Consider the following 21774-nt stretch of genomic DNA (forward strand, 5'->3'; position numbering starts at 1 on the left):
AAGCCAGCTTCAACCCCAGGAGCTCTGGCTCATGGGGAACAGCCCCAGGGGACAGGGGTGTGAGGGACAAACAGGGCATGCTGGACATCCCTTCCTCATTCCCAGATCCCAAGACCAGACAGGTAAAGGTGTGTTCCCATCCCAGTTTCCTTTGGAGATGCAGGAAGCCATGAGGAAGGGCATCTCCTGAACTTGGGGAGATGTCCATAGCTGGCTGCAGTGATGTGGGCTGACCATGCCAAGAGCCATTCAGGAGCTGCTTCCCAGCTCTATCTGGGCAAGTTTTGCAACCAGAGCTGAGCTCTGGTGACTGCACTGCTCCCAGCACTTGTTTATCTGAGCAGCTAAACTGCAGTGGAGATGAATCCTTGATTCCAACTGGTGGGCAGCAATTGGGAGAGAAGCTGAGTGCCAGTGCTGCAAGCTAGCAAACTTTAAACATTTTTAAGAAGGAAATTTTTTCCTAAAAATACCTGGAATGTGGAAATCCAGGGCACTGGGAATATTTCTCTGTCTGCTCTGAGGTGCCCTGACCCCCAAGGGAGCATTGACTTTGACACTCATTCATGGAGAAAGTATCCTAGACTTCAAAATAAACTAGAATCCACAAAAGTGTGAAATAGATTATAGAGAGTAGTGCAAGTGTATCACTTGGTGAGAAATTCAGGTTTTGGGATTTTTAGTATGTTGTGGATGGCAGCAAGATGGAGGGCACAGGGTGTCACCCTGGGTTTCTTCTTCATGGTTCTTCTTCCTTCTTCTCCATGGGTTTGGGTGGCATTTTGTAATTGGGCAGAAAAATACACAATGGAGGCTCTTTGGGATCAGTTATTGGGTTAAAAGGGAAAATAATCCAGGTGTCAGCTCTTAATTGGATAGTTTAGTCTTAAAAGACCTCGTAACAAGAGATTGTTGGCCATTTTGTGCCCAACTCACAGTAGTGAGACTGTTTTACTGATAAGAAATAATAAACACCTGAGTCTGAACACAAATTACTGTCTCAAGTGCCTTCAATCCAGACCCAGAAAAACCAAGGACTGGTACCCCCACACTGGAATGACACTGCTCATTACTACAGCATCAAAAGAAGATGAAGCAAGGAAAAGCTGCAAATCCCAAACAGGATTAAGCAAGATGAGTGATCGTTAAGAGCAGAGTCACACAACTGGTTCCCTCTGTAGATATCACCGTTTGTTGTGAAAGCCATTACACTTAAATACACATTTAAAGATAGAAGACAAATTTTACAATGCTTCCTATGACCCAGTTTTCCACCAAGATCCCTGAAAGTCCAGAAGGAGAGAGATGCTATGGAAAGGAGACCCAGTTTGCAAGCATTTCTCTTCCACAATGCTGCAGGTCTGGACTCTGGAATTTTCCTACAAGTTATTGTACTGTCATGGAAGTGAGGAAAGGCTCTAGTTTGGGTGGCATCTGACTTGACTCAAAACTACACATCTACTACATAAGAACTCACTGAGCCAGAGGCAAAGTCTTTTTCAGGAGGTCCAGTCAGAGAAGTGATTTTACAAGGTCTGCAATCAGCAGCAAGCTAAGCAATTCAGATAATGAAATCCTCACCAAAGCCACGCAGATTTTCTGATTTTTCACCTTGTAATAGCTTTATGTAGCAGGTTTGGGGCAGCAGGGGCATAGAATCTTAGAATGGTTTGGGTTGAAAGGGGCTGTAAAGCTCTCCCTGCCATGGGCAGGGGCACTTTCCACTGTCCCAGGTTGCTCCAAGCCCTGTCCAGCCTGGCCTTGGGCACTGCCAGGGATCCAGGGGCAGCCACAGCTTCCCTGGGCACCCTGTGCCAGGGCCTGCCCACCCTCACAGAGAGCAATTCCTTCCTAATGTATTTTTGTCTTCTTTTCATTGACCTGCGTTTCTGAATTCAGCAGGGTCTGTTGGCTGACCCCAATCCCAATGACAGCTGGTAGAGGGATGCAGCAGGAAAGAAGGCAAGGTGTGCAGGAGTGGGTTTTCCTTTATTCCTGACTGTCCTGCTACAATTAACTGGCAATAAATTACAGTCATTTTCTCCAAGTGAGCCTGTTTGCCTGTGTGGTGAGAGGTGAGAGCTGTCCCTGTCCTCACGTGACCCTTTTGTCATGTTCTCTCCCTGTGCTGTTGACAGAGGGAGTGACAGCAGCCAGCCAAGGTCACCCAGCACCCACCTGCTGCACTTACTCAGCTCATAAACCTCCCAGCCTGCTCAGGAGCTGAGCACACCTACCAGAGCAGCAGCCTCCAAAGCAGGATTTAAACCTTTGTACAGCTACAGCTGCATCACCTGCACGCTGACAGGAGGTGTCCAGGGTGTGGGAGTCACCCACTCCCAGGGGACACTAAAACTGAAGCAAGTGACACCAATAAAGGAAGGACTTCTACAGAGGCAACAGTAAATGAACAGACACCTGAAATAAGAAGGGACTTGAATGAACTGCTGGGAAATAAGGGCTCTGCCCTCAAACCTCTTTTGCCCCCTTCCCACCATGCTGGGTGAGGAGTTCTTACAGGAAATCTCATTTATCACTCCCACACATGGATTCATGGAATGACAAAATGGCCTGAGGATGACACAACCATTTACACTGCCCATTCATGAAGAGCTCAAGCAATCTTGGAAAACTTTCTAGAAATACTGGTTATCTGCCCAGCCTGGGCTTGAGGAGACAGAGGTGTGGATGGCCATGCCAGAGGAATCAGTGCCTCCATGCCACCCATTGTGGGGGACTCCACACACACCAGACCTGGCAGCAAGAAATCCTTAAGCACAGGTAGAGTTCAGGGCCCCCAGATGAAAAACATCACAAAAGCACTTCAGCATATTTCATAAACTTAGATTGGTTCAGATCTCTCAGAGCTGTTCCAGAATGTCTTGGAAATGCTGATATGGAAAAAGAACAGCAAAACAAACAAAATCCCTCATGTTGCCCCAGGCCTCCATCACACCACAATGTAAAATTGTTCCCAGAGCACCTCTGGTTCATAACCTGAAAAAATTAAGGGGAACTCCTCAGAAGGGTCAACAGCTTGGGAGTGTCCATGAGGGAAGTGAAATTCAGGCAGCCACCCCAAACAGGGCTCACACCTGGTCTGTCACAGCCATCTTCCTGTCCTTGAGACAAAAAACCTGATGGAAAAGTTCAGCAATTCCCTCAACAAGTTTAATTTTTGGCAAATCAAATAAAACAAACAAGCAAATAAACAAATAAATAAATAAATATAAAAATATATATGTGTGTGTATGTTGGCACAATCAACTGTGAAGGCCCTTCCCCACTCACAGCTTCAAGCACCTCCCCACAGTAATTAACACAATCATTCATTTCATCAAATAGCTGCCAGGCTCCCATGACAGGGAATAAAAATATTTTTAATTTTCCCAAAATAAAAAAAAAGAAGCAACAATCTGTTTTTTCTCATTTTGGGGGATCTGCCAGGACCCCAAGGACCAGCCCTGGGTCCTTGAAGCTCACCCAGAGATGCCTCAGCCTGGGGGTGCCTCAGGTTACTGAGCCCTGGCAGTTGTCTCAGACAAGAAGCCAAGCAGGTTTCAGTGGCCCTACAGCACCACTCTGGCAAGCTTTATCAAAACAAAATGTTCTTCCTGAGCAGCTTCTTGATTTTGATGACTTGCTAAGATAAGAGGATTAAAAAATACAATTATATTGAAGAATAATATTTGAAGTTGATACTATAGGACCATATTTGATCTAGTGCACAAAGTTACCATGGCTTTTTTTCCCTGCCCATGTTGCCCACACTGCCTCATGACAGACACCTGCATCCAAGACCTGTGTAAAACCTGTGTCTTTCCATTTAACTCATCCTCTTACACACACAAACTCATGGGCTCCTTGTTCCACTCTTCCAGCTCCTTTCCTGAGGTCTTCTTATCTCAACACCACCATATGTATGAAATTATATATATCTGTATCCACACACCACTGCATCTTCCCTGTGTGCTCCTTCCCCTCACCTCACAGGGGATGACAGATTCCCAATTCCTCTCTTCCCCTTTGCCAGGGCTCCCCTCTCTTCCCTTGTACTTGTGGCTGTTGAACACCCCCCTCTAAAGTAACCCTCCTGCAATTTTAGCATCAACAGCAGATTTCAATTATGAAAACCCCCTGAAGCAAAGAGCAGGATGGGTGGGTCAGAGCAGCTGCTGTACTTTGACCCAAAAGTAGTTTCCAGGAGTTGGGAAACACTTGTATGTCCAATCAGCTTGATGGGAGAGCAGGAGACAGAGGTCATGCTCATCCTCCCTGCCCCAGCCTGCAAGCACTGGGAAAAGGGAGAGGTAGCCTGGCAGCAAAGCAGACAGACCTAAGGAAGGAGGAATATTATTTTTGCGGATTCAGCTAATATTTTCTCCCTCTTCCCTCCTTAAGAGAAGAGCAGAGTTGTTCTTCCTAGTGGCTTCCTGTTCAGCTGTGAAGTCCAGAGGCTCAGCAGCCTCCCAGAAAGAGGAAGAGGTGCTCTTGTCATCCATCTCCCCACCACAAGATCTGCTGGCCCATTTGGGTGGGTTTTTTTTTTAATGGACTTACATTTTTTCTGCTTTCTGCACTGACTCAGCAGAGCTGAGGCTCTTTTTATCCCCCACCAAACCACAGCCCTGTGAGGTGGCAGCAATTTCCAGTTTCACTGCACTAACACAGCACTTCTGACCGAGCCAAAAAGCTAATTGTAGGTGTTGCTGGCTTGTAGGCAAATCGTTTACAGCTCACTCAGGCCTCCTGGATCAATGGGAAGAAGGAGCGGCACATCTGCTCTCTGAGTGAGAGTGAGCACTGACACGGGGACACTGCCCTGGCTTTAGACAGACAGACAGAACTCCACCAACCAGCCCACTGACAACCATTTAATGCACAAGGAGTCACCAGCTCCCCCTCCCAGCCCAGGCTCACAGAAGAAAAGCAAAATAGAAAGAGAGATACTCACGCATGTCACCAATGGCTCCTTTGGTGACATTTGTGGCTTTCCTTACTGTCACAGTGAATATGTGTGAGTACTGGTGCTCCACCTGAAAGTCAGAGAGTGAGAGGTGATTAAGATCCAGAACCAAGAAACACCCCATCTCTCAAAATAAGCTTTCATTTTGTCCAAAAACAGAGAGAGAGAGAAATCACCCAGTCAAAACAAAAGGGAAACTCATACTGGATAGAGCATCCTAAAGCTGAACTGCACCCTGGAGCTTTACCAAGAGGTACCTGCACTGGGGCTGCTGGATTTTCCTGCAGCCACACCTACTAATCTCAACCAACAACACTCCCTCTCACCACAGAACCTGCTCCGAGGCATTTAGTCAGGCAGCAACCACTGAGAACAGCAAGGGAAAAATAAAAATGGGCTATTTTACAGCTTGTCTTGGTAATTGCTTTCTCCTGCTAAAAGAATGAGAGGAATTACTTCAAAGTCTGTATTCTGGAGCAGATAAATGCACAGTGCACACAAAAGGGGTAAGAGTGCTGTACTTTCTAGTACACATCAATATTCAGTGTGAAAGCAGCCTCAAGACAATGTAAGGAAGGTGCAAAGCAAGCTGTTAAAACAGCCACCAGCACCTTTCCTGCACTTTCTGGAGGTTCTTGTTTCCTGCAAAGCCCAAACACACAGCAGGGGCTGCCTGCCTAGGAGCAGGTGTGTCCTCAGCAAACCAGAGAAGTAGGAAAACATGTGAAATTAAGAAACAAAAAGCAAAAGCCTTAATAAAAGAGGTCCCTAACTTGGCTGTAGTGTTGCTTTATCTACATAGCCCTGAGTTTGACCAACCCACTGAGAATAACCAGTGCAGACTGCAGGGCAGCCAATACTGCCCTTACAGGGACACAGAGATTGGAAAGAAATGTGAGGTAGTAAAGCCAGGATCAGGTCTCACAAAAATTGTATAACTTCTATCTTTTCCTAACCACCCACTGACCTTCTGAAGTACATTAAAATAAACTCAATCACTGGGACCAAAACAACCAGGGAGAAGGCCACCACCAGGAAATTTAAAATCACAGACAATACCCTTGCTATAGGACATGCTTATCCAGGCTCTGCCTGGTGCTTTCATCTGGATACTTCCTATTTTTTTTTCCAGAAATGGTTGTTTCAGCCAAACCTCCTTATTTTGTGTCTATAGCTCACACCCAGAGACCTGAGCCAAACGACGAATAAAGAAAAAAGTTAACATCTTATAGGTTACATGGAATTTTCTCAAAAAAAAAAAAAAAAAAAAAAAAAAGGAAGCCAAAACTAATCTTCAAAAGGCAGCAAAGTGCCTTGTGAGTGCTTAAGTGGCATTGAGTCAGGAGTCAATAAAAAGCACCTCCAGTGACAGCAACACAACTCCTGCAGCAGCCTGAGGTGTGCCAAGGTACAGCCCCATCCCTGTGGCAAAGACTCCAGGAGAAAACACCCACAGCCATACAGGGTTGGTGGAAAACACCCACACTGTCATACAGGTGGCCATAGATGACACCACTGCAGCCATGCCTGACCCAGACACTGAGTTTATCAGCTTTATCTGGCTGGAATCACCCCAACGCCGTGCCAGCTGCTGCAGGATCCGGCCAGGACTGTCTGCCTGGCTCTGGGATTTTCCCCTGGCAGCCACGGGAGTTATCTGGATCCAAGACCAAATGAGCAGGCAAGGAGGAAACTGTGGCAAAGCCAGCTGTGGTGCACTGAAACTGTCATGGCACTGCAAGGGGTTCAGCACCCATGGGAAAAGGGGAATTCAGACTCTTCCCAACACTCCCAGTGGGATGCTGCTCACCTTGAAAGCATCAGATGCAGCACAGAGGGTTCAGCTGGGGGAACCCAGAGCTCCTAAGGAGCAACATCTATTTCACAGCCTTCCATGGGCTGACATGAAGACATCCCAGTGACTGAGTGACATCCACCACCTTCTGCACTGCAGCTTCCAAGATGGATGAACAGGAAGGAGGATGAGACTTCTCCCTGAACAAATTTCTGCCTCTGTCACAGGGCAAAAAGAAGTCCAGAGTTTTCCTCCACAGAGGGTTAAATGGGGATTTTTGTGGGTATCTGGGAAGGGCTGGGAACACAACTGTGTGAAGTCACCCCAGCTCTGTCATTTACCCTGCCTCAGGAACTTCCACAAGCTGTGACTCCCCAGAATCCATGGGCTCTCGCTGCCCCCTATTTCCAGTTTGCTGTCTGAAATTGTCCAAATCTGCTTTATTATCTCCCATTATATTATCTCCCAAGTATGTCAGATTGATGAAGTTGGTTTCACAACTGGCCTCAGTTTCTTCATACAGTCTGAAGCATTTCCTTTGTCATAATCAACCTTGTAATTAAAAGAAACAGCCCAAAGTACAAACACACCACCCTCCTCCTTTTTCTCAGCTGTCAAGAAAGAGCTTGTCCTCACTGGAGACCACAAATCAGAGATCACTGAGCATTTAACAGTGAAGAGGAGTTATAATTAAGTGACAAGGATGGGACATGGGTCTGCTGGGTTTAGTTCTCAGCTGATAGGTGAAGTTCATGTGCAATTCTGATGTCCCACAGCTCTGGCTGGAAAAGGGGGATACTACATGGTACTCTCTGACAACAAGCACTCTGTAAAGTAATTTGCTTGCATCTCCCATATGCCTAAATTCTTATGCCTACCATCAAAGCAAGGCCAAGCCACCATTTCCCAGTTTGCTCTCTTCACAGCAGCACAGATATCACCACTATTTCTATTACAAGTTCATAACTGTTTTACTAATGCCTTCACAAAAATTGCTTTTTACTGACTTAAGCAGCAACATCCATCATTCCAGCTGTTGTACTGCCAAGGAAATTAAGTCTGGTTTAAGACTGGGATCCTCTGAAAGGCATGTGAAAACACAGAGGGCTGGCAAAACAGAAAAGCAGTATCTTCTTTCCCCATGCCTCACCCAAAACAACACACTGAGGATTACAGTTATACACAGTTATTAATATTTGGCCATGGTCACACACTTGGAAGAAATTTGCCACTACTGAAATAAACAATCTCCCTCTTGGTAAAAAAAATAATAAATACACAGATACACACAGGAAGCTCGTAAGTCTAGATCTCTTCTTACACCAAAATAAATGTTTTTCATGCAAATTAAATGTAAGCAGAAATTAGGGCAATTTTCCACTTAGGGTCCAGTTTCTAAGAAGATCAAAAGGCCTAAATGTCCATATTTCAGAATGAAAAATCTTTTTTTTTAGTTTTTCAGAAGGAGCTCCGATGAAGGCCCCTGAAAACACAATGAGAAATGTATTGACTCTGAATGCCTTTACAAATCCAGCCCTTGCTAGTTTAGATGACTAAGCTGCATTTTCTCAAGTGACTTATGTTCACCTTAAGCCTTGATAAAAATCTGTACAAATACATCAAGTACTTCTGAAAAACAGATAATGGTAAATAAATCACTTAAACGTTGCAACACTGAGAGGAGCAACATCCACATTCCTTTAAAAATCTAGGACAGGTTACAAATTTCAAAAGCTCACCATTAACTCCAGTGCAAGGTGTCCCTGCCCACGGCAGTGAGGTGGGATGGGCTTTAAGGTCCCATCCAATTCAACCCATTCTGGGATTCTATGGATTAAAAAACTAAAATACGCCATCCAAAGTGACCTGCTTTACACATGCGTTTCATTTCACTCCTCTTTCTCCATCAATGTAGAGAGGAAAAGAGAAAAACCAAAAAGTTTTCACCATGCCCTGTCTGAATATGGGTTTTCTGAGTTATGGAAACTCAGATGGACAGACAGTGTTCACTACTCAATCCACAACGTCTTCCATGACTGCACAGCCACAGTTCAGCATCTCCTGTTTTCACACCTCAGCTCTTCCTGTCTCCTTTGTTTCTCTCTCACCTTTGAGTGCTTTCCTTGCCCTCAGTAAGATTTCCCTAATTATCTGCTTCACTCTCATTTAGCTGTCCCTGCACACCAACGCCACTCCTTCCCACCAGGGGCAGGGACAGAGCCGCGGGATCTCCCGGCACACGGGCGGGTTTCGCCTGCCGCCCTTCCGGCCGTGCCCGGCCAGCCAGGGATTTGCACGGGCTCAAAATCACATTTGTCATATTCCAGAATGCTGAGTCACAGAGCACAGCTCCACCAGGACACGGGCATTCTGTGAGCCAGGCAGTCAGGCAGACTGCACAGGTATTAAATGGGTTTACTTCCTTCATGTTAAGGACACTTGAGCTAACAATGGAGCTGGACAAATGAAAATATTTGCTTGTTTACATAAGTAATTGATTTTCATGGAGTCCATGCTCTTCTTTCACAGGGTATTATAGTTAAGACAAACTTTTGTGCCCACACACAAATTTTATCTTGAAGTGCTTTTTTCCATTGCTACAATATTTATCCCCCATATCAAAGTAAATGAAGAGGCATTACACACTTTAATTCTTTGCATTTTTGGAATAGTCAGTTCTGTCTGCACCTGCAGCAGCTTTCTGAACATCTTAATTTATACCTCAGAGTCTTTCATAAAATGAGAGAAAAAAAAAGCTCAGAAAACACACAACAGCCAGCACAAGGACTTCTGGAAAATGCAGAATCCTTTTGAGTAATTTAATGCCAAATATCATTTAAATCCAGTATTTTTGCATTAATGTGAGCCTGCTGCCCATGACTGATCAAAATTGCAATAAAACTTTCCACGGGATTTCAGTTTTATTATTCAGAATTAAAAAACTTCAAAGATTTCAATTCACTTTCCAAGCAATTAAAGGATCAGCTCTTGCACAAACACTGTTGATTCTGGAATTAGCAACAGTTCAGCATTCCCAGGGAGCTGTAACTACATTTACTACACACATTTTTATTTATTATATTACATATGTAGGACAGCTCCATTTTGTTGATTACTGGTATCAAAAAGTCCTTTTATGTAAGTGATTTATTAAAATACATAACCGAGTGCCTCAGAAACCTCTCCCATAAAGATACAGATCATTCCAAGCAATCCATCCAGGAGAGGGCACTGATGCTGGGAGGAATTAAGCCAGTATTGTTTTAACACAGACATCATCCTGAGGTTTGTCCTCCCTCCCAGCAGCTCCCAGGACTGGGCAGGGAGTAAAAGCCAGTTTGACATCTGCTGGCTGCACACTGCTGTGGAGGATGTGAGTGCATGGGGCACAAACCACAGGGCTGATAAGAGATCACTTGTAGGAAGCACAGGGAGTATTTTTAGCCATGTAAAAGTAAAACACTGTGACAAGTGTGTGGCAGCTATCTCTGGGGACACCTCACTGGTGCTATCAGCCCCGTGCTGTTACGAGAAGCCCCTGATAGGAACACCCCCAGTGTGGCTCTGGATTTTGGCTTGGGCAGGAATTGCCATCCCAGTGTTTGCTTTGGAAACTCACTTCCAGCACAGCTGTGTTCAGAGACTGCTGAGCCACTGAGGGCAGTTCTGCTCCCATTTCCTTCCTCCTTCCCTTGCTCCTACTTCTACACATCCACGGGCTGAGCCCACTTTGGGTCAGCTGCAACAGCACAGAATGGAATTTCTAACCCTTCCATGGAACCCCAGAGTGGTTTAGGTTGGGAGGGACCCTAAAGCCGATCCAGGGGAAGGGCAGAGACACTTTCCACTAGCCCAGGTTGTTCCAAGCCCCGTCCACCTGGCTTTGGGCACTGCCAGGGATCCAGGGGCAGCCACAGCTTCTCTGGGCACCCTGTGCAGGGCCTGCCCACCCTCACAGGGAAGGATTTCTCCCTAAGAAATTTTTGTCTATTTTTGTATTGAACAGGGTTTTTGCTCATTCAGCAGGATCCACTGGCTCACTGCCATCCCAAGGGTGTGACAGCTGGGACAAGGATGCAGCAGGATAAATGGAATAAAGCAGGAGGAAGGGAGCAGGGGCACAGTGTGCTGCTGAGTGGCACAGATCATCTCACTTAGAGTTTGCACAATATATTGTGAGGATTCTCTTTGAAGCAACATTAGTGACATACAGCAGTTTAAGATCCAAATATCCCAAAATGTCAACTTATCTCTCCACTCATACTAATGAAAAGGGAAAGAGTACAACCTCCTCCTCCTTCCCCCCCAAAAAAAAAACCTGCACTGTAGAGAAGAAAACTAGACACACCATTTCTTCAAGGAAATAGTAACAACTGTAATGTTATGTGCTTATTTAGAGTAACTTCCAGCAGGTAAGTCATTATACAAGACAGTGTATATATCAGAGAGGATGGTGTGTGTGTGTATATATATATATATATATATATATATATGTAAATATATAAGATTCAGTGCTACTTACCACAATGTGTTGATAAGGATCTATGACAGACATTTTTGCCTTAGTTTATCCAAGGCAACTGCTAAGTATCTATTTCAATCCCACACAGGAGAGGCTTCCCTTTTTCTCAGAGCAGAGTTCAGTATGAAAGGTCCTTTAACTAATAAATAAAAGAAGAAGATATAATTAAAATTAATCTGTTCCTTCTGAACTATATTTTACAGAGCAAATCAGTTCCTACTCTTTAGAAAGATTTCCACAATTAATTTGTTTACCAAGAACTTAATTCCCCATAAGCTGTGCAGATATAGGTATTTACCTGCCTGAGCTGGAGAAATTTCTTGTGCTTGCTTATTTCCTCTACTTCAGGGTAAGAGCAGGAATCCAGTATGTTAAATTCCAGTCATGCCAGGGTTTCTAGCAGCTCTGCAGATAAACAAAAGAAGAGAGGAATTATATCTATTCTGTAACTATATTGTAGTATTTATGCTTCCACACATTTCAGTGCTAGTTATGACTGTGAGCTCGGCAGGAGCAGCAATACTGCCCTCTGTAAATCCAGGAAGGGAACTCCAGCTGGAGCTGTATGTAGCCTCCTGGCCACCTTCCACTGACTGCAGATGTTCCAGAGGCTTGGAGGGGCAAACTGCAAATCAGGACTTCATGGCTCTCCCACAGGCTCTCCACAGGCCACTGCTTTCTGAGCACTCAGTGAAGATCAGGGGCCACCAGAGGCCTTCAAAGTCAGAACTGTTTTTAACCATCCAAGTACCCGAGGTTACTCTTGTCTGCATCTTTAAAAAACCCGGGGAACTGCTGGATGGATCAGTTCTCACATCCAGCTGGACCATCATCGACCTGATCAATCAGCAGAAATTTCAAAGTGAAAAGAAGTGAAGCACCATTTGGGGTTTGGTCTCAAAGCAATGATTCCTAATGCTCAATTCTGAAACAGTAGGATAAGCCCTAAGCAATTGTATATATCACTCCCAAACCTTTGCTCTTGAGCAACTACATGAAGACATAACAATAAAAATTAATTTTGTTATGATCACTAGAACATTACAATGTCCTTTCTTCAATCACTCAATCATTAAGACTGGATAAACCCTCCAAGATCATCAAGTCCAACCATTAATCCAGCACTGCCAGGTCCATCACTAAATCATGTCCCAAAACACCATATCTCACACATTTTCTGAATGCTTCCAGAGACAGCAATTCCATCACTTCCCTGGTCATGCCTGACCACCCTTTCCTGTCAGCCCTAACGATAGTTTGAGGCTAGGAATCACCCTGGGTTTATTTATTCATTTTTATCTGAGGAAGTGTGAATAAGAAAGACTTCAGCATTGGAGAATCATGGTAAATATGCCCAGCTATATCATTTCTGGAGGAACTGCTGACATCTTGGAAGGCAATCCAGGAAAGGGAACAGCAGGAGCTACCCAATCACCGTAACGGAGAGGAAATTTGTAAAACCAGAAAATACTCATTTCCCCTAAGTGCACAGCCAACTACCACACTCACTTTAAGAGGATACACAAAACCAAGCCAAGGATACTGCTCTGCCTGGGGAAATAAGAGAACAGGTTAGACCCAGGACAAAAAGCCTGGTTCGAGTTAACGTGCTGCATCCTAAAGGCAGAGTTCCAGTTCCCCAGATGATCCCTCAACTGGTTCAGACATGAGATCATGCTCTCTCCCCCTACAACCCCCCGCCTCATTTGTTTCGACATCTGCAGGAAGCGCGTTGGTGATGCTGCAGACAACAAAACAGCTTCTTTGGCTACAGGGCCAGCAGAGTCCCCAGGCGCCATCTGCCCTCCATGGATGAGGCAAGGATCCTGCAGATGGACAAAAACACAACCACGTCATCAACAACTGCATCCCAACACCCGCGCAGGGCCACGGGCAGGGCTCTCAGCAGGGCCAGGGAGCAAGGAGACCTCGTACACAAAGCCTGGGATCTCGGGGTCCCACAGGGCTCTGAGCACCAGCACTGCACATCCAGCCCTGCCCGTGCCATGGTACTCCAAATGGCAGCTCCTGGCTGGCTGTGTTAATCACAGTCCCTCAGGATGTGACAAACACAGGCAGGTACCCGAGCACAGGCATCAGTGCCATTTCAGGTGCCCAGGGCTGGCAGAGGGACAGCTATCCATGCTCTTCCCAGAGCCCATGTCAAGAGAAAGCAGATGTTTAAGTGACTTGAATACTTAATCCCTTACAGTTGATTTAATTCAGATCAGGTAATTACACCACACCCTCTGGAAGCTCGCACTGCATTACCCATGGAGTTTGGGTAAAGCAAATTAAGAGATTTCTAGATCTAGAAATCTCAGTGTGGCAGAGGAGCCAAATACAGAACAACCAGGAAATCCTGATCCTCATCAAGAGCCATGAAGAAAGTCTTGAAGAATGTTTACTGCAAACATCTGCAGCAAATAGAGCTGTAATCCCAAAATTATCTTGCTTAACACCTTCCCCTACATGCTGTCCATCCCACACTGCCTAATGGGGAAAAACTTCACGGAATCACAGAATGTCCTGAGTGGGAAGGAACCCCCAAGGATCATCAAGTCTGATTCCTGGCCCTGCACAGACATCTCAGCAATCCCTGGGAGCATTATCCAAACTCTCCTGGAGCTCTGGCAGCCTTAGGGCTGTGCCCATTCCCTGGGGAGCCTGGGCAGTGCCCAGCACCCTCTGGGGGAAGAGCCTTTCCTGATATCCAGGAAAACCTTCCTCTGGCCCAGCTCCAGCCCTTCCCTGGGTCCTGTCCCTGGTCACAGGGAGCAGAGATCAGAGGAGCTGCAGCCCCCGGTGAGCTCTGCCCTCAGCCTCCTCCCCAAGCTGACCATAACAAATTCAGGGCTGTATCACAAGCACACACAAAGTCCTGCACTTGAGCTGGAGTTGGTGAGCCCCACCCTTGGCAGATGCAGGGGAAGCAGTGCCTCTGAACACATCTTCAAGGACAGTGTGACATTACCAACACAGGTTGTCTTGTTTTCCTGATACCTGGTGGTGTCACACCACCTGTGACTGTGCTGTTCCTGGGGCTGACAGCATTCCTTCCTAAAGGAAGAGCACCTCAAGGCAGCACCACCAACATTAACATTTAACTGTATATTATAGGAAATCAAAGAAGAGATTAAGTTAACTGGAGAACAGAGGGTTGTATGGAGACCTTCCAGCAGCCTTTTAGGATGTGAAGGGGCCTACAAGGAAGCCAAAGGGGGCCTCTGCATCAGGAATTGTGACACAACAAGGGAGAATGGCTTCAAACGGACTGAGGGGAAATTTAGATTCAACATACAGAAGATTTTCTTCCCTCTAAGGGTGGGCAGGCCCTGGCACAGGGTGCCCACAAAACTGTGGCTGCCCCTGGATCCCTGGAAGTGTCCAAGGCCAGGTTGGACAGGGCTTGGAGGAACCTGGGAAAGTATCCCTGCCCATGGCAGGGGGTGGCACTGGATGGGCATTAAGGTCCCCTCTAACCCAAATCATTCCATGACCCTCTGATTCTCACTGTTTCATTGGTCAATGTCCAAGTTTACAAATTACACAGCAAACAGGCCACAGTTTAGCCTGGCCCTGTCATGGAGAGGCAGCCTTTCCCTTTCTCCCAGTGCCATAAATCCCAGCCTTGTCATGGACAGGCAGCCTTTCCTTAAGTGCCTAAATCTCACTTTCACCCAAAAGTGCACTCTACCTCTGCCAGGACAAGGGTGTTTCATCGCTAGGCACATTTTCAGACAACATCAGTACCAAGCTATCAGTGGATAGCTGGATCACTCCTTGAGTCAATAGTCTTCTGTGATCTCAGCTCATACTCACTTGAGGTGACAGACTGAAATGGAGAAGGGATTATTCTCTTGGAAGACCAACTTTAACACAGTTACAAAAAGAAGCTACACACACACACACACACACACACACACATACACAGAGATTATTACTGGAACATTTTCATTCTCAGTACATTCCTACAGATAATTCATTTGTACAGCATATGTCAAAAGATAAGAATAATGAGATTTTTCCCATGCTGAGCACAAGCTTACTCTGGAGTTAGTCTCACCAAGTGGAAAAACCCTAAAAATGAGTAAACACAGCATAATATAAATATCATTGCCAGAATACGTCTTCATAAGTGTAAGAAAAATCATTAGAGGGAGGTTGTTTATATCAAGCTGTCCAATTCTTCTTAAAAACTCAAAGACAGGAACAACTTTAAATATAATAAGTGTGACTCACCAGCAAAGTCATTAACTTTCAATCTATCAGGAGAAGACTAAGGGGTAGAGAATAAGCTAAGTAATGACTCAGACTTTTTGTATGAATGTCACCCTCCATTTCTATCAAATCAGATTACAGCATTTTATTTGGTTAGATTGATCCTGTGATTGTATAACAGAAATAACAAATACTCTGTTTCTACATGACTTTGTCTAGCATCCTGGAAAATCACTGTAATATTATTTCTTAATTTAGGGCTTCCCACACAAGGAGGAAGGATTACCTCTGCTCCATGTAGAGCTCCCATCACTCCACTTCCACCACAAATGGAAAAGTAGATGCTCTCCTGATGTGCCAAGTAGACCAATGGGCCAAGGCCAAAGGGATGAGGGTCAACAAGGACAAGTGCTGGGTCCTGGCCTTGGGTCACCCCAACCCCCTGCAGCTCCAGCTGAGGGGAAGAGTGGCTGGGAAGCTGGAAGAGGCTCTGGGGGTGTTGGGGACAGAACTTAAAATGAGCCCAGGTGTGCCCTAGTGGAGCAGGGGCCAATGGCCCCTGGGCTGTGCCAGCCCGGGTGTGGGCACAGGCCCAGGGCAGTGGCTGTGCCCTGTGCTGGCACTGCTGAGGGACCTCGAGTGCTGTGTCCAGGTCTGGCCCTCATGGCCAGAGAGACCTTGAGGGGCTGGAGCGTGTCCAGGGAAGGGAACGGGGCTGGGGAAGGGGCTGGAGCACCAGGAGGGGCTGAGGGAGCTGGGAAAGGGGCTCAGCCTGGAGCAAAGGAGGCTCAGGGGGCCCTTGTGGCTCTGCACAGCTCCTGACAGGAGGGGACAGCCAGGGGGTCGGGCTCTGCTCCCAGGAACAGGGACAGGAGGAGAGGAAACGGCCTCAGACTGTGAGGCTGGATGTCAGGAGGAACTTCTTCATGGAAAAGGTTATGAGACATTGGAATGGACTGCCCATAGTGGAGTCCCCATCCCTGGAGGTGTCCAAGGAAGTCCTCTGGGCTGGTGACAAGGTGGGGATCAGTCACAGGCCTTTCCCAACCCCAGTGATTCTGTAGTTCTGTGACTGCTTTCCCCATGCTAAGGAAGTATGGGTGGGAGGAAGGATTCTGAGCAGAAGGGCAAAAAGTTCAACCTTTGTGCCACATTTTTGGAGGACACTGTGAGGTGAAGCTTGTCAAGGAAGTTGACACAGCAGAGCTAGACAGGAGATTTTAAGATCTGACTTCCTGCTGTAGGGGACGTAATAGATGAAAAGATAGTGAATCTTTTTTTAAAGATGACTTGTCGGCCTGTAAGCAATTACTGAAAGTACAGGTGACACAGCAACAGTGGAGGGAGGGCTGTAAACACTCTAGCAGGGCTGAAACTCTGGAAAAGTCCCAACAATGACCACCAGTGTAAAGTTTCTTCTTTTCTAGTGCTGAAGGCTACTTTAGAGGCCAAAAGTGAGGAAAACAGAAGTTGCAAAATTACCAGGCCACAGATACGCTCCATGATACACGATGCAAAGCTTGGTGAGTCAAGGGCATCAGACAAGGTCCTTTAATAAACTTGAATTAGGCTGGATTCAAAACATCCTCCCTGTCTTATAACCTGCAAGGAATGGCCTCCCCAACAGGAATGGTCAAGAGGCTGGAAGCATCTCTGCCTGAATCCCCACACCTGTGTCACGTTGGCCATGGAAGTTCCCTGGACTGAAAACCACGCCAAGTGCTGTAGTTTCCCCATAGACAGCATCTGCAAGTCTGAGGAAGAGGCAACTGATTCAGGGCACCATGGTTTATATTACAATTATCCTGCTTGCGCAAAGGGGACTTAACAAGAACCACTCGCTGCAAGAGCCTTGAGGTTATGAGAAAAACCCATGTCCTCATAGGTGAACTCGCTGTATGGCAAACTCACAGAAGGATGTCCAAGTGAACTGAGTAAATTCCAAGTAAGGAGTTCATTTATTCAAGGAATGAAAGAGCTCCTTGAGTTAAAACCTTTAAATAACTCTTCTTCAACATCGTATTTTACTTCAACTGAAATTGCACTGGAAATAAAAAAAAGCCTTGAGAAGAACAACAAACTCAGCTGAGAGATACCAAGAATACTCTTTAAAAATGGCAACAACCACTATCCTTTGCTACAGAAATCAAAGCCACAAGGCAGAGTCTCAAAACTGGTCAAAAAACCTCAGGCAGCTGACCAGTAATCCCCACTGCGTGGGTCAGGCTTATGTGGGAAGCAGCTCACTTGTTTTCCAGCAAGAAAGCCAAGAAACAAAGAGGAACATGAAAAATCTGACAGAAGTTCCATGAAAAACAATTATTAGGACATAGACCTAAACCAATCAGAATGCACTACTCAAACCCACCTCTGCAAGGTAATTTACTATGAGCACAGTGCAATTAGGGAAAGCAGGTGGGAAAATGCCCAACATTTCTATAAAGTAGGAATTTGGGACCTAGTTATTCCACAAATAAACTTTCCATCATATAAACCTGGAATGATGTGGGTTGGAAGGAACCTTAAAGTCTATCCAGTGCCACCCCTTGCCACAGGCAGGGACACCTCCCACTATCCCAGGTTATTCCAAGCCCTGTCCAGCCCGACCTTGGACACTTCCAGGAATGTTTGACAGTTATTTTTTAAGGGTATTTTCACTTTTGGAAGCCCAGCTTAAGGCTCACTTTTGAATTTCAAGATATTGGGTGCCCCAAGTACCCAGAGCCAGGCTCTCTGAAATGGAAAAACTCACTGCCAGTGGCAGCTTCCAAAGTCTTGCCAGGAATGCAAACACTTATGCAAGAACTCTTAAAACTAAAGATAGACATCTCAACTGCAACACCTGACTGGGCAGAGCTTTTTGTTGACTATATTCCTTTAAAGCTCATGTGAAGGGGGGAAAGGAAGGGAAAAAACCTCCCTGCCTTTCTTTCTTACCTGGAGCATTGGCAAAACTTTCCACTTGCTCTGATGCACTGTGGTCAAGAGCTGCTGCCTGCCAAAACCTCAGGATCCCCCTTCCAGAAGCCTCACTGGTACCATGGCAAGAACTGCTGCTGCATGATTTAAAGCTCCAGAATCAGCCTCCAAAAACCTCATTCCAAACCCATCCCGTTCCTTGGGGACAACACCGAGCTCAGCCAACTTCTAAATATTTCTGAGCCAATGCCTTTTAAAGATTCTATTAAAATCATGAGGGTTTGGTTCTTGCATATCCATGCCTTCATTCCCCTTCTTTTACTTTCCTGCTGTAAAGCAGGAATAGTTTAAAAACAGAAAGGGAAAACATTAGAATAAGCTTTTATTTAAGTATTTATGGGGTTTTGTGGAGAATCCAATATGCAATGGTGCCTGATGCACTCAGGCTTCAATTGAGGCAGCTGACAGTCCTTCACTACAGTTATGCAGTGGTTTCACACAAAACCCCCCAAAAACAGCTAAAAATGGAACAAGCTGGTAAAATTTAACAGCTAGCTTCTGGCCAGTAATGCACGTAAAACAAATTTAGCTGACCATAAGGTCAATATTTCCTTTCAATATCTTTTTCAGTCTTTTTCAGTTCAGTTGGTATCAGTTTTGGGGATTTCCTGGCATTTTGGCACAGGCTGTAGCCCCAGCCAGGCTGCTGGCACTGCCAGGCTGGAGGAAGGGCTGCACTCACAAGGTTTGTTTTGTCATCTCCCACTCGTCATGTCTGCACAACGTGACTCAACTTTCTGGTTTTGGGCTCCTCACTCCAAACACGAGCTCTGGTCACCATCTGCAGCCAAGGGGACAATTGTGCAGCACTTCCTTTGGTCTCTATGGTCACAGCACTTAAAGCATGACAAAATTGGAGTGACTCAAGGAAATCTGTCTGGACTTTCTAGTAAAAGTAGTGATGAACAAACTTCTGACGCTGACATTTTTCAACCTCTTTAAATGCTGAGAGTAAAATTTATATGGAAATATTTCATGGCTATTGACAAGCTGGAGTCTGAGTAAGTAACACAAATATATGTTTTACACACAGACACAAAGACAAACATAGACATGCCCAACACATATATTACATTTTTGAGAGGAGAAATTAAGTACTTCCATAACAGTGATCTTTGTCTTGTATCCAACCCTTGGCTGCTGAGCAAAGCCAGATCTGGAGCAAGCTCCACCTGGCTCCACACAGCCAAGCCTCTGGCCAAGCAGACCTTCAGCCCTGGATCTGAGCTGTTAGACAGAATCCCAGACTGGTCTGGGTTGGAATGGGCCTTAAAGACCATCTCATTCCACCCACAGGGATGCCACTCACTATTCCTGGTTGCTCCAAGCTCCATCCATGCTGGTCTTGGGTATCTCCAGGGATGGGGCAGCCCCAACGCTCAGGAGCAAGCAGCTCCTGAGCTGCCAGCTTGTGTTTGAAGGCAACCTCACCTTGGCAAAGTGTTTGCCCAGGGGTTTGATTTTCTGCACCAGGCTTGGCTGGGCTCTCCTCCACCTTCCTGTCCTGCTGGAGAGGGCAAGCAGTGGCACCTTCCTGCTCGGAGACCACACTGGGAGCGGCGCCTCCTGCCCCTGCCCAGCTCCTTCCTCTTCCTGTGCCGTGGGCTCACAACTTCCCCAAGTTCTCTGGTCCCTGGGCAGCTCTGCCAGCCCTGCCCTGCCAACCAGTCCCTGCTCCTGCTTTGTTCCAAGGGCTTCAGTTTCCTGCCCCACCATTCCAGATGGATTCAGAGTGCCAACAGGGAGAACACCGAGCTGTGGCACGAGTACAGTGCCACGCCTGCTGATTTAGAAGGAAAGCTTTGAGTCAGGTGCCACTTCATTTTTAGGTAACTATCTAACTCTTATCCATCCACACACACACACACAGCCAAGCCCTGAGAGGATGAAGGACTGAAGCCACTACAAACAAATTCCCAACTAAGGCTTTGGAGATGGATCAACACTGAAAAGATTATCTTTATACAATTCTTGGAAAATTTTCTCTATAATATACACACACAAAAAAAATTCTCTTTACTGTAATGTGATTCCAGCAGTACCAGGAGGTTAATTTCATCAGTGGTTACACAAAACAGAAAAAACCCACAGAAGTAAAAAACCCATAAAAACACAGCAACTTAAACGTGGATTTCAGGAGTGTGATACAATAACTCTCAATCACTAAGGAGCCACAATGACTTCAAAAGTAAAAGGACAGCAATCAAAGGAGGAAGAAACCCCAAATTTACATATCCCCTTGTTAAAAGAGCTTTGCAAAATCTGGGACACAAGGGGGACTTTCATGCTCCTCTCTGAGGCACAGGGGATTAGTTTAGGAAACTTAAATGAACTATGACTACTCTCTTACCAAACTACCTAAGCTTCTAATTTAACTATTTCTTAAGACACCGAGGGCTTACTCCCTCCCTTGCCAACTCAAACTCTCTCTCAGCATATGAAACACCCATGGATGTGTTGGCTCTGTGGTGAAAGGGAAATGACTGACGCGTTACAGGGCAGAGAGTTCAGAGTGCAGGTGTTTAACCACTTTTCAAGAAACTTTCTCTAAATAAAATGTCCATTTGTCAAAGCACAAAGTTGTCAGAAGACAACTACATCAGTTTAAATAAAACTCTTTGGGGGTGAAATTAACCCCAAAACCAGCACTTAAATGAAAACAGCTACTAAGTGGCCAGGAAAGGCCCCTCAGCTCGGGGAGAGACCTTGCCCGGCCCACACCATTCCTTTCAGATAGGGATTTTCATTCAGATTTGACTTAATGCCTTGGAAGAAGCTATTTAATTTCACAGAACCACAGAAGGTTTGAAGTGACCTTAAAGCCCATCCAGTGCCACCCTGTGCCACGGGCAGGGACACCTTCACTAGCCCAGGTTGCTCCAAGTTCCATCTAGCCTGATCTTGGACACTTCCAGGGATCCACGGGCAGCCACAGCTGCTCTGGGCACCCTGTGCCAGGGCCTGCCCACCCTCACAGGGAAGGATTTCTTCCTAATATCCAATATAATTTTCTCTACTTCAAAAACACCCTTATAAAAATTTTACGTGTGTTCTCCAGGCCACAGGGGAGTTGAAGAGCTCATTGAATAGCACTGAGCCAATGAATTTGGGATTCTTGGAAAAAGGAATTTAAGTATCAAAAGCAAAATAACACTTGGAAGCATGTCCCAGCTGAATGCAATCACTCACCAAGAAAGCCTGTGTGGACATGTGCTATTCCAAGTGGAAAATGCCAGAGAAATGCAAGATGTTGGCAGGCTTTGCCATTAGCAAAGAGCTGGTTCTCGTTAC

At 45.9% G+C, this 21774-nt stretch overlaps 1 protein-coding gene across 1 annotated transcript in view; it reads right to left on the bottom strand.

The window, feature by feature from the left end:
* The window catches only part of PLA2G4A (phospholipase A2 group IVA), a 68527-nt gene that overhangs the window by 40963 nt on the left and 5790 nt on the right, over positions 1 to 21774 (bottom strand). The window contains exons 2-4 of the mRNA XM_036388312.2: positions 11582 to 11688; positions 11284 to 11422; positions 4955 to 5036 (exon numbers count right to left, since the gene is read on the bottom strand). Of these exons, the coding sequence (XP_036244205.1) occupies positions 4955 to 5036; positions 11284 to 11316 (115 nt within the window). The 5' untranslated portion in view covers positions 11317 to 11422; positions 11582 to 11688. The remainder of the gene's footprint in view (positions 1 to 4954; positions 5037 to 11283; positions 11423 to 11581; positions 11689 to 21774) is intronic.

This window comes from Molothrus ater, chromosome 9 (genome assembly GCF_012460135.2).
Source record: "Molothrus ater isolate BHLD 08-10-18 breed brown headed cowbird chromosome 9, BPBGC_Mater_1.1, whole genome shotgun sequence".
Lineage (NCBI taxonomy): Eukaryota > Metazoa > Chordata > Aves > Passeriformes > Icteridae > Molothrus > Molothrus ater.